We start from the raw sequence: 13,556 nt of genomic DNA on the forward strand, positions 1-13,556 counted from the left end.
GAGGAAGAGGCAAAGGACATGGAAAAAAGAAAGGAACAGAGGAACAGCTTTTCCAGAGTCATTCTACCTCCAGGATATAAGTATTCAGTATATAAATAAACTCATCCATAAGCCAAACAAGTTATTTTTGAAAACCAGTGGAACAGAAGTATTCCCTAGACCAAAAAAATATGTATGCATTTTTCAGTCTGTGGCTGTTTAAATAATTTGAGAAATCCCAAAATACCTATTTCTCTATTCCCAGGAGTTTGATTTCAAGTTTATTTCTCTAATTGTTATCATCAACTCATCTCTTTCCTGATGACCTTCCACAAGCAAGGCTTCACCAAAAAACAAGCAAGAACAATCTTACTTAAAGTACTACCACATTTGCACATTTCCATTTGATGAATTATGGGGTACTTCAGGCTTTGAAATGCCAACAGTCGATCCATGACCCACCCTGAAGCATTTTCCTTCCCAAATGTGAATGCACCCAAGGCTTCCCAGATATAACACTGTAAGTTCTTGCTTACAGGAAGGCAGGTGATCTGCCTGGCCCCGCTCTCTTGAGCCTTGTCAGTGTTAGGGGGAGACAGATACAAATACACGCAACAATCCCTTAGTCTTCATGTTGTTCACGAGCTTTGACATGCTCCTTCCCATTGCAGTCCAGGGCTGCTACCCAGACAGTGCCACTGACCTGCACCTTCCTCGTTCACCCAGTCCCTACCACTAGAACTGGTCATTCAAGGCAGCATGAGGCTCACAACGAAACTGTGACCCTGTGAGCAAGATCCCCCTTCCATCTTCTCTGTTACACCACTTCAGATTTCTAACGTTTCGTAAGCACCTTATTTAAAGAAAATCTATAAAACCTACAGGTGCCCCAGGCACTTAATAGATGTTCAATAAATGCTTGTTAAGTCTTACTGTGCACTTGACATACATCATCTGGTTTAACCCAAAACCAGCTCTATCAGCCTACATATTATCCCGTTTAAGAGATGAGAGAAGACAATTACGGCTTACAGGAGGTCGCAAGAGGCCCTCAACAATGAGACAGAGGAAACACATGAACCCTATTATCACTGACTCCAGGGTCTGGATAGTAACCACATACCAAGCACCAACTCGATTCAGGGTACTCGGAAGCCTGCCTGTTTACACAAGGCCTACAACCAACCGTGACCCACATCCGGAAAGGACTGTATCTGATCTGTGTACAGCAGAGACACAGGACACCTGACAATAGCTTCTATAAAAAGTCTAAGGGTGGCCTCTCTGCCTAAGACTCATTTCTGCATAACCAATGCTTATGAAACAGTTCATCCCTCCCCATTCCCGGGGAAGAAGCTGCTGCTGGGCTCAGTCACACACAGCCTGCTTGGTGTCTCTGTCCCCCAGGTTCCCTGCGAATATATATATGGAATGGGTGAGAAAGATGGATGCCTGTGTCCATCTGTTAGTTATTTTCTTTGCAAAACTAATCATTATATTATAACACTTCCCTTCTTTATTGGAACAGGCTTATTAGGACCCCATTAGTTCAGGGGGGACAGAAGCTAATCCACATCTAGAAAGCTTCAGTGAACAAAGAACAGTAAGACTTGTGTTGTGTTTTCAAAGACTCAAGTGCATGTCTGATTGATCCCATGGTTTAAAGCTGTTCAAGTTGACCTTTGTATCCACAAGTGCCTATCATGATGTCCGGCACGTTGTGCATTAGAACGTGAGGGGCTAAATTGCAAGAATACATAAAGAAGGACTGCACTTTCTTCCTGCCATCAACCACTCTCTAAAGCATGAGCATGAAAATTAGAGAAATGAGTCACTATTCCACCCAGGACACTACGTCTTTAATTCTCTGTTTTTGTTGAAATCTCTTTCATAGGATCTGTATTATATTTTGTATGTTCTACACCAGAACTATGAGAACGGGCGTTAGGGCATGAGAAGAACATACTTCATCAGCATGGACCAGAAGCCATCAGACCAACTAAATGGAGCCAAAGGAAGGTGCTGGGGGATTACTTTTCCAAACCTCTGCTTCTCCATCTGTAATATGGAAGGTAATGCTTTGTGGGTACCTACCCCCACAGGGTCTTTCTGAGGATGAAATAAAATGATGTGCCTTCACCTCCAATTAACACAGGGTTTGCATATAATAACAGTCCTCTAGAAACACGTATGAGACCTCACAAGAAACACGGCCTCAGGAGAAAATGCTTTTCTTATAATGGTAATGGTGTATAACCCTGGAGTCAGCCGCTGGGTTCAAATCCCAGGCTTACATTAGAATCTGTGGAACTTTTGGCTTTAAACTAGTTTTTATCTAATCTGTCTTATCATCTGCGCCTTTTACAAAAAAAAAGGAGCTCTACCTGATGAAAACGATGGAGAAGCTCATATATGTGCATACACAAAGCATCCTAAGTAATTAATATTTCTTGGTCTACAGTCTAACACATAACTGCCTTACAGATTCTTATGCATCTAACATTTTTTAGAGAAGCAAGCAACACTTCCAAGTGCAGAAAGAACCACTTAAAAATACCTATCATCAGAATTCTCAACTCAAAAGTTGTTATAATCATTTAATCCAGTGTAATCCAAATCCATTTAATCCAGCAAACACACTGTAAACCAAATCTTAATTTTCTTTATAACACTTAAATGAAATGGATTGACAGCCCACAATTCCCTTTAGCTGAACTTAGCTGTTTTGTTGGAGGCACTATGAAATGGTTATTTGCTGAAGCATTCCAGAAACAGAAAATATACTGAAAGGTTAACACTCTGATAGATACATTTCAAAGTGTTTGGACATCTGGAACGCCTTTTGATACAATTGTCTATTAGATTCACTTACCTCCAGGAGTTCTGAAATGGACAAAATCGTTTCTGGGATTTGGTGCTTGATACAATTTGATCTGGGTGGATCTAGTAGAACAAAAAGAATGCCTCCCAAAAACCTGGGAACAATTTTGTTAACTGGGGGGGAACCACCGAAAAACACATTCTTTTTCAATACAAGCTCACTGTTGGTTAGCAATCTGAAAAGCTGTGATGGCTGACAAGACAGTCATTCCAATTTTGAGTTCACCCACTGAACAAACACATACTGAGAGTTTACAGTGTACATCAATCTGATGCCCAGAACACAGCCCTGAAGAAGATGGACATGTTCCCTCCTGGGGAGACACAATAAAGAGCCCTTCCAATTACTCAGTTACAGCTGTGATGAATGCCACGCAGGAGGAGTACCAAAATGAACATCTCAGGGCACCAGACCTGGTCTTGGAGATCACAGAGGGCTTCGTGGAGGTGGTGATGCTTGAGCTCGGATGGGAAGGATGGAAAGGTTATCTAGTGATGAACCAACTCTAACTGCTGACATATAAGCAGGGGTTAGGAGGGAAGAGTTGGAAAACTTGCAGATTACCCAGTGATTAGCTGGGAAGACTGTTGCAAGTAGAGAAAAGAGTGAGCGCAAAGGTGGGTGCAGAAGTGGGTGGCAGGCAAAAAGGAGCTTTGGGGCATATTCATGGAACTGCCAGAACCCACTGAAGCTGGGAAGAGACAAGGAATACAAGCAGACAGGGGGAGGCTGGCAGGATCCAGAGCACACTGGACCTTATAGCCATGCAACAGAAACTGAAAGGCAAATGCAGGGTTTAAGAAGTTAAAGTGCTATCAAGGGGCACCTGGGTGGCTCAGTCATTAAGTGTCTGCCTTTGGCTCAGGTCACGGATCCCAGGATCTGGGGATCCAGCCCCGCATCAGGCTCCCTGCTCAGCAGGAAGCCTGCCTCTCCCTCTCTTACTGCCCTTGCTTCTGTTCCCGCTCTTACTGTCTCTCTGTCAAATAAATAAGTAAAATCTTTTACAAAAATAAAGTACAATCAGATTGACATTTTGAAGAGATGATTCCTGGTGCTAGGTCATTTTAGGGGATCGAAAAGGTGCGTTGTGGAAGCAGTGGTGATCCACTGCTAAAAAGATGATGGTGGCTAAGACCAAGGCCGATTTTGTTCCCCAGGTGACAGCTGGCAGTGTCTGGAGACCTCCGAGACTGTCACGACTTGGGAAGTACTAATGGCAGGGGCCAGGCATGCTGCTAAACATCCATGAAACCAGGAAGACTGTCCCCCAACACAACACGCACACAAGAACTATCTAGCCCGAAACGTTAATAGGCGGAGTTGGGAAACCTTGGTTTGCACCATGGTGACCATTGGATGGGGATGGAGAGGAGGGCATAGGTACAAGAAGTGCTTTGGGGGTAAAATCAACAAGACTTATTGATGGGCTGGATGCAGAAGTAAAACAGCAGAAGGGATCGAGGACAAGGCTCCTCCGGTTTTTCATCTCCAAGAAATGTTCACAAGTGTCCCTTCCTCAGAAAGCCAGAGAAGTCCTCTGTGAAATGCTTTTGCTCTCAGAATCGGGGGGGGGGGGGGGCAGGTCAGGGTGGGAAAACAGGCAAGCAATAAAGCTCTTCAACTTACTCAAGCATCCCATCACCAAGTCTGCCAGTGCCCAGATGTGGCTTCCTAGTGGTTCAAGACGCCTGTCAGGCTGTGGTTACCTACTGTATAACTGCAAGGCCATCTGGGTTCTAGGACTTTACCCTGGTCTTTCTTAAAAGGAGGAAACCAATACCTGTTTGTCTCCGTCCATACCTGAATCCAACTAAGTAACTACTCCAGGTGATAGGCAGACCAGCATCACCTGGGAGCTTGGGAAATGCCAACTCCAGATCAGCTGTGATGGATCAACAGCTGTAGGAGCAAGCCTCAGGAATCCTGGGTTTTAACAAGTTCTCTAGGTGATTCCGATCACAGGGAGGTAGGTTTGAGAAGCACAGCCCCAGAGACACAAGGTGTATGGAGGTACAGTACAGACAAACCCTCCGTACTCAACTAGTGTCAAAAACCTGAAAGTTAAGATAATTTAAATAATGCCAGATCAAAATAAATAAATAAATAAATAAATAAAGCATGCCAGACCATTTTCTGAAACAAGGTCTAGGCCTTTAAGGGATGGTATTGAAAACTCTTCTGAGTATTTCTTATCTTACTTCAGTTTCTAACAGAGAGATAAACATTAGGACTTATTACCAAAAAAAAATTAAAAAAGTGTTGTGCATGAGAGTTTCCAAGCAATATAAATCCTTCTGCCTTTTGGAAGAGAATAAACAGTACCCAGCAGGAGCAGAAAGTCAGCCCAATGAAATAAACAAGTTCTTAAACAGCTCGCAGTGGGAGAGGGTTTTCTGGCTGATACAGGAACAGCAAAAGCCTTCAGCAAGGGCCACGGAGGGTTAACTTCAGGGCGAGAGCCACAAGCTTCCCTAAGGCCTCAGCTGAGGCCAGCCAGGGTCTGAAGCCAGAGAAAGGAACTCTAGCAGACTGCAGGCCAGACCATTCTTGGCTGTCCTTGAGGCTAGCGCTGAGGTGCACAGAATTCCAAGGAGGGCTCCAACTCCAGAAGGGAACGCTCTCTGTAAGCTCAAAAAGCAACATCTTGTCCCTACACTTAACACCCTTGATTATCCCCTCCCCCCCGCTCACCCAACACAACTTCAAATACATCCACAGTTCAGATTCAAGTATCATATTTTGGGTTCTGAGAGAGGGTTTACCCAAACACTCCAGAAAGAAAACAGAGAGGCAAGAAGAAATAATAAACTAGCTTAACAATGAATGATGTATAAACTCTGGGGTAGTGAATGGCTTATTTATAAATAAGCGTCACTTAAAACTACGCAGGAAGCCCGTGTGACAGCATAAACAAGAGAAACTCAGGAACTCCTTTGCCCCAAACGCCGCGCCTGCTAGAAAACCCAAGCTTTGCCCTCTGTTTTGGTGACTCGCAGGCTCACACCAGTCTTTTGTATGCCTGTGCGGTCCTGGGTGAGCCTCCAAGTTGTAAATATTTGCCCTTCGCCCAGAGCAGGCCGGCTGCTGAGACTGCAGCTGACAGGCCAGGGGGCCAGAATGAGGGGGGTGGGGAGTGGGGAGACGGGTAAACTCACAGGCCTGGTGTGCACGTATGGAAGGGGGGGTTGGGAGAGCACAGCAAGAGGCAAAGCAGATACAGGACCCTGGGGGCCCCTGGGGCAAATATGCTCTACTCCAAGGCAGCCACAGGGGATAGTCAACCACAGAGAAGCACAGTGCTCCTCCGCATTTGTCTCAAGTGTGGACTTTGCAAGCAGGGAAACCCTGGTTTGCAACAGGCAGTTTGACACATACACACCCCAACCTCAGAGAACACTTGGTAATGCTTGAAGACATTTTTAGTTGTCACATCTTGGAGGCAGAATGGGAGTCCTACTGGTATCTACTGGGTAGAGGCTAGAGATGCTGCTCAACACGGGACAATCCAGAAGAGAGCCTCCTACAACAAAGACTAATGGGGCACACAGTGTCCATACATCCCAAGGTGGATAACTCTTGATGTGAACCTGAATCTCCACTCTGTCCCCTGAGTCACAGTATAACTCTGGACCAGTTCTATGACCGCGCTGAGCCTGCCTCCTCCTCCTCAAAGGATTAAATAGATAATGCCTGTAAAGTGGTTCCCACATTTGCTGGCACATAATAAACACTCAAAAAAAAAAAAAAAAGGGACTTGCGGTTACACCGAGACACAACACAATAGTGCTTAAGACCTGGGGCTGGTGAGGCGCCTGGGTGGCTCAGTCGGTTAAGCATCGGTTAAGCATCAGCCTCCGGCTCAGAGGACCATCTGGGGGTCCTGGAATGGAGCCCTATGTCAGCTCCCCACTCAGCAGGGCGTCTGCTTCTCCCTCTCTGCCCCTCCCTACTTGTGTTCTCTCTTCTCTCACTTGCTCGCTCTCTCTCTCTCAAATAAATAAATACAATCTTAAAAAGAAAAAAAAAAAAAAGCCCTGGGGCTGGAGAGACGACGGCAGGAGGGTTCAGAACACAATTCTGACACCGAAAGCTAGGACCCAGGAACCACTGAACGTCAACTGGAGTTTGTTTTCTTCATCTACAAAATGAAAAGCATCACACCTGCCCCACTTGATTAAGAAGGAAACAACTGAAAGTACTTAGCATTAAGGCCTAGAGCAAAATAAGCCTTCCAGAGTAGTGGCCATTATAATTACACCAAGGACCAGCACCAGATGGCCCAGGGGGAGATGTTAAAGATGACTGCAGGCAACATTTGTGGAGCATTCACTCTCTCACAGTGCCAGGTCTTTTTAACATACTCTCTCCCTGAAGGCTGACAACTACCTATTCTACATTTAGGGAAACTGAGGCACATGGAGCATAAGCCACTCTGTCACTCACTCACCCGCTGGCTAACCAAAAAAAAAAAAAAAAAAAAGCCTAAATCCTAAAACAGTTCCGATTCCACAGGACTTGCTCTCAATTCTTAGTTTATGTTTGCCGGAGCTTCCTTTTTTTTCTGGAATCCCCGGATGGCTGTGTTCCCCACACTCGCCTCCCCCCAGCCTCATGTCACATCTCTGGGGACCAGTTTCTAACTTTAGAGAGGCTAAGCTGCTTGTTCAAGGTCAGCCAGCTAGCTGGCAGCAAAGCCCGCATCTAAAGCCAGCTTTGACTCTAGGGGCCTGCCTTCTGAACTTATTCAGAACTGTGTGTTTCGTTTACTCTTTCTGGAATTCCTAGGGATGCATAGATATAGTTCACCCTGTGTGTCAGTATCTCATCCTGTCTGCCACGTGTATAAAGAAACTTTTCAGCCTTAACAGAGGTCAAGCAACTACCCCAAGATCACCTAGCTTATCTGAGCATTAAAGCCTTTGGGCACCATTCTGACTTCGGAGCGGCGTTCACTCTTACTCTACGAGGACTGTGGGTTCTTTTTAGTCCTTCCAGACCCCTGGAAGCTCTGCTGTAGCTACTTTACATCCTGCATACCTAAACCTTAGGGACCATAGTTTCCAAGCTTAAACTGCTTCAAGGACCTGCTCATGGTGATACCGCTAGTAAGCAGTGGGAAAAGGAGGAGGTAGGGATGCTCCTGGGAAATTCCAGGCATCCCGGGGCCCCAGGGGAGCGGGAGGCGCCCGGAGTACCCAGGGGGCCCCGCGGGGGGTCGGGGCTGGTGGCAGGCGCCTACCTTGCCGCCGGGCGGCGCGGCCACGCAGCGGCTGAGCGAGTCAAGACGCGCGCTGTATTCGGTGAACTTCTTCTGGTAGCGCAGGGCGGTCATCTGCAGCTCCAGCTGCGCCGCGGCCAGCTGCGCCACCAGCGACTTCTCGCGCTTACCCGCGCGCAGCGCCTCCTTCTTGAGCGCCTTGTGCAGCGCGCCCAGGCGGGCCTGCAGCGCTGCGTTGTGCGCCCGCAGGGCCCGCGCGCAGCAGTGGCCTCCCGCGCGCTGCTCGCCGTGCGTCAGGGGCAGCCCGCAGCCCTCTTGGCAGCGACCCACCGGCCGCGCGTCGCACGCGTCGCGCATGTGCGCCTCCACGTCGCGCCGCAGGAGCACCTGGCCGCAGCCCGCGTGGCGGCAGCGCGCGGGCGCGAAGTCGCAGCGCTCGAGGTGCTCCGGCAGCTGCTGCAGCTTGACCACCTGGTTGCAGCCGCGCGCCGCGTGCGCGCACTTGATGTCCAGCTTGAGGATGAGGCGCTTGAGCGGCAGGACGTGGTTGAGCTCCTTGGCCGACAGGCGACCGCGGCAGCGCGCCGGGCAGCTGCCCTCCTGCACCACCCAAGGCAACACGCAGCCGGCGCAGAAGACGTGGCCGCACGGCGTGGTCAGCGGGTCCTCCAAGACCTTGTGGCACAGCGCACACTTCAGGTCCGGGTCCACGTCGCCGTCGAAGCGGTCCAGCTCGAAGCCCATGGTGGCGGCCGGGGCCCGGGGTCGCCGCCGGGCGGCCGGCCGCCCCCCTCCCTCCCTGCGAGGCAGCCCAGACACGCCGGCTGCGCCGACCGCACGCTCGCTCGCTCTCCCCGGACTGAGCCTAATTGCTCCAGACTTCCTCGGAAAATGCCCGAGGAACAGGACTCCTCCAGCCGTATATGCGCGAGCGCGTGCGCACGCACATCCTGCCTCGGCTGCCTCCAGCCCGCCCCCTGTAACAAGGAGGAGGCCGGGAGGCAGAGGAGGATGGGGAGACCCAGAGGCTCGCCGAGCGGACTGTCCCGCCCAGGACGCCAGCCTGAGCCCTTCTACCCGGCGACTGCTCTCTTGAAGTTTTCGCTGTAAGATACCCACACAAGCCGAGAAAAGCTCACGAAGTGTGGAACCGAGGCTGCTGCAGTGGCCCAGATGAGTTGTCCCGGAGCCCTTTCCCGGACAGATCCCGACATTTTAACCGCCCCCCCCCTTTTCTTGAATGATTGCAGAGAACGAAAAATATTTTGAGGCCCGCTATCTCGGCACTTACGGTGTTTATTTATTTCATTCCAGGGAAAGTTACAGAGCCTGTGGAACGCTCCAGCAACCACAGTTCCGATCAGAGGTTCGGCGGACCCCAGCGTTTGGTCAACCCAAGGTTGCCAGGACCGGAGGGCAAATCTACAGGGGCGAATTGCGGGGACTAGGGCTGCTCTTAGGCTGTCGGGTTGGGAGAGGCTGGAGTGCTGGCTCGTCCACTTCACGAACACTTGTGAAGTGTCGCGCTTCTAAATCGGTCCCTTTAAAAATCATCAGCACAATGCTGTGAGAGTATTAGCGCCATTTAAAAATTATTTTTACTGCATTACAAAAGAATATACGCTGGCCCTACAACATGAAAAATCTCACAAGTCGAGATCTTAAAGAAGTTCCCCATTACCCACCCACCGCCCCCCCCACAATCGTGTGAACTGTGTTCCTTTAGTTTAGTTTAGTTTGTTTGTTTGTTTGTTTGTTTTTCCTTTGTATATATTCCATTTTCCAATCGGGGAAACTAAGGTTGGAAGAAGGAAAAAAAAAAATCGTCCTGTAAGATCTCCTACAATAGTGTTTCTCAAATTTTAATGTGATGTGGATTCTGATCGAGTAGGTCTGGGGCGGGGCCTGAGAATCCACATGGTAATAGAGCTCCCAAAAAAGGCTGATGCCCCTGATCCGTGTACCTCCACTTGATTGGAAAGTGGCCATCCAAGAATCTGCACATTTTTCTTCCACTCTAAGGCAACTTTTCAAGCAGCGAAGTGAGTCTTGTAATTTTCAGCAATACTTCTGTGTGTTGAAGGAATACTTAGGGATCTCAATTTAGATGATAAATACACAGCATCATCCATGGATTTGGTGATTTTTTTTTCTCTCCCAAGGCTGTAGACATTGCTTGAAAAAACAAAAACAAAAACAAAAAACAAACAAAAAAAAACATGTAGTTAGCACCAGTAAGAAAGAAACCAAGCTATGGAATTCTCATGTGGACTCTGCTGCCAGTTTCTGAAGAGCAAAGTGGAAAAGTTGGATCTCTGTGTTTAGTGTGGCTCTGAGGTCTAGAAAGTGGGATTACGGTATCCATTTTGTCTAATTGCTTTTAGTTCTCTCCTTTATCTGGCTGCTAAAGCCCCGTTGACCTTAACTATTTAACTGCTTCACCAGAGTGAAAGGATTGCCTTGATGTCCACAGGATTACTTGTTTTGAACTGACCTTTAAAAAGCTGTCACTGACTAGATTTTTCAGTGCATTATTGAGGTCACTGGACAGTGTTCTTAAATCAGTGTTGGTGGCATTTGTTGTCTATTTGTGGTAGAGGCTTTCTTTTCATTGCTTTAATCAATTAATGCATTTCTTTGATAGTACATGGGGTGGAATATAATTGGCCTTTGTTCAGATAAGCATGTGCCAGGAATCCTCCATCAGTATATTTATTAAGCGGCTCACAGGTTCTCAGATAATGAGTAAGAAATGCATTCTTTCAACAAAGGTGTGTGGGCTTGTCAGTTTCACAGGGTGGGCTAGTGTCAACAGGGGGATAATCTTCAAACCAAACTGGTTTTGAGAAACAGGGAAAGCTCATCATACACCATAAATGGGAAATGAGTGCTTGCTCAGGGTTCAGCTTCTTTTAGGAGCCACCCACCACCCCCACCCCCCCCAGCAGCACACAGAGAGGTGGTTGATGAAATGCTACAGTGGAGGCAACAGAGAAGCTATAGCATAATGTGGCTCGGTCTTTTTAGGCAAAAGCAAAGTCTGTCTGAGCCACTCCTCACTGGTTAATTTTAGAATAAAAAATAATGAAGGTCAGAAAAAAGAAAAAAAAAGACAACCAACCCTCCTAGAATGTCAGAGTTGTCGGATCATATATATTATTTAGTGGCTAAATTTAACAAGGGAACTGAGAACCAGAAAGGTTAAAAAAGAAAAAAAAGTACAGTGAATGGCAATGCTTCTCCACCTTGGCATTACTGATAGTCAAACAATTCCTTGTGGTGGGGGCTTGTTCTGGGCATGGTACTGTGTTCAGCGTCATCTCTGGTTACTCTCCAGTAGATGCCAGTGGCAGCTTCACACCCCCCCACCCCCAGATATGACAACCAAATATCGCCAATGTCCCCTGGGGTCAAAATTGCCCTAGATTGAGAACCACTGGTTTGCAGCGGCCTTTCATTAATTGCTGAAGTCAGGCAAGAACTAGCATCTCATGTCCTCCGCTAACTGTAGAATGACCTAATGAGTGCAGCACAGTGAGAGAGGGCTGTTAAATTGGAAAGTTGAGGCAGCACACTCCTAAACATGAATTTACACAGGGTCGGAAGGTGAATGTTTGGCACTGGTCTGGCAGGCCCTCTAAGAAAAGTAGCTAGTTTTTCTGATATGGATTAGGGTCTTATTCAACGGTCACAGAAGCAGCTAAGTGTTTATAAGCAGATGATTCCTTGGGGATGGGTGGTTTGGTCACCTTGCAAAGGTTTCCTATTGGCATCTACCATCTCTGCCATCACCTCTCCCTTCTATAGTCTGATTCAGCACTTTCTAAGTGAAAGTGAAAGCCTAATGGAAATGCTATGTTCGCCATCACTCTGGCTTTAAATTTTGTTCTAGTTGTCTTTTCTATTGTATTTCATCAGAAGATGATAATATCTGCCCTTTCTTGAGCTGGTCCTCCATGCCAAGCATTGTGCTTACTACTGGACCTTTGTCTCTCTCATTAAGCCTCACAGCACACCACCAACTATGTGTGTCCTTAGCTGCAGTTTGCAGATGAGAAACCAAGGTTTACAGAGATTATGTAAGTTATCAAAGCAGCAGTTAAGAATATACACAGAAGGATTCCAGAACCCTCATATTAACCTCCATGAGCATTATGCTGCCTGCTGCAGAACCCCTAACTCCTCAGCAGTCATTACACTTACAAATGATGTAGAAAATCCCTCCATGCCCCCGACATTTCTTACCTCTTTCTTCCCCTATCAACCCTTAGCTTTCCCTAGGCTTTAAATAATGTGTGGGTTTAGTACGAGGGAAAGTAAAATGTCAAGTGTTTTTGTTTTTGGTTTTTTTTTTTGGGCAGCTTCTCAAGGCTTAAATACTTATACTCTACCAGCTGAAATAGCACCATCCAATTAATAAACCAAATACCAAGTAGCAATACCACTGGAGACTAGTAAGACGTATTCGTCACAGGCAAACATGTGTGACACACCTCAAGCAGAAAATTGCTTGCCTCCTCACACAGGTGATGTCAGCCATCCGGGGGGCCTTGGTGTTTCCTTTGGCCTTTAATAAGTAGAAGACTAGGTAATTTTTCATCCTGGTGGCTTGGAAATTTGGGTAAGTCAGGGTGAGCTACCACAGTGGGGGCAATGGCCAGAGAATAGGAGGAGCTGCAAAGAGGCTTCTTACAAATTTGTGCAAGAGTCTGGTTCTGCACAGTGGTGAGGCCTCCTGCCCTGTCCCTCCAGATGGGATCAGCTTCTACAGCACCAGGTACTTTGACTTATGTAACATTCGTCACACTTGGAATGTCTTAATTTACCTAATAGCTAGTAGCTACTGTATGCGAGGAGGCTGCTTTTGTGGCACTGGGATGGGGTGAACCAGACGGGCAATGCTGCCTTACTGAGCCCTCATTCCAGCGTGCAGAGGCAAGTATCAATACACAAACTCCGTACTGACATAATAACGGGGAGACGGAAGTTCCCTACAGCAGTGCTGATCAAAGTGTTGTTCAGAAGCTTGGACATCACCTGGAAGCTTGCTGGGACTACACCATCTCAGGCTTCACCCTGGATATGTGCTGCCTGAGAATCTGCATTTTAACAGTATCCCCACATGGTATGTATACACTCAACGTGTGTGAAGCACTGGTATAAAGACTTACAAAAAAACAAAACAAAACAACAACAGAGACTATACAAGAAGCGAATACACCGGAGAGAAATTAGAGGTGCCCCTTGTAAATAGGGAACCCTGATGAGAGGAAAGGTGAGTTGTTGCTTCAAGGGCAAGAATGAGCTGGTAATAGGCAGCAGAACATTCCAGGCAGAAGCAACAGAGAGCGCAGAGGTCCTGAGGGAGTCAAGCAGGTAGTTTATTCAAGGTAGATGGAGCTTGCCTAGAACTTAAAACGGGTGATAAAGGGGGAAAAATCAAGTAAGGGCAAAGAAATGGGTAGGATCCAAACA

General features: G+C 47.3%; 1 protein-coding gene across 1 annotated transcript in view; it reads right to left on the reverse strand.

Moving 5' to 3' along the window:
* PDZRN3 (PDZ domain containing ring finger 3) overlaps positions 1-8,951 on the reverse strand; it is a 238,243-nt gene extending 229,292 nt beyond the window's left edge. Inside the window, exon 1 of the mRNA XM_032867414.1 lies at positions 8,103-8,951. Within this exon, the coding sequence (XP_032723305.1) occupies positions 8,103-8,825 (723 nt within the window). The 5' untranslated portion in view covers positions 8,826-8,951. The remainder of the gene's footprint in view (positions 1-8,102) is intronic.
* Between the last annotated feature and the right edge of the window lie 4,605 nt (positions 8,952-13,556).

The sequence above is a fragment of the Lontra canadensis genome, unplaced genomic scaffold (assembly GCF_010015895.1).
Source record: "Lontra canadensis isolate GAN:19392208 unplaced genomic scaffold, GSC_riverotter_1.0 scaffold34, whole genome shotgun sequence".
NCBI lineage: Eukaryota > Metazoa > Chordata > Mammalia > Carnivora > Mustelidae > Lontra > Lontra canadensis.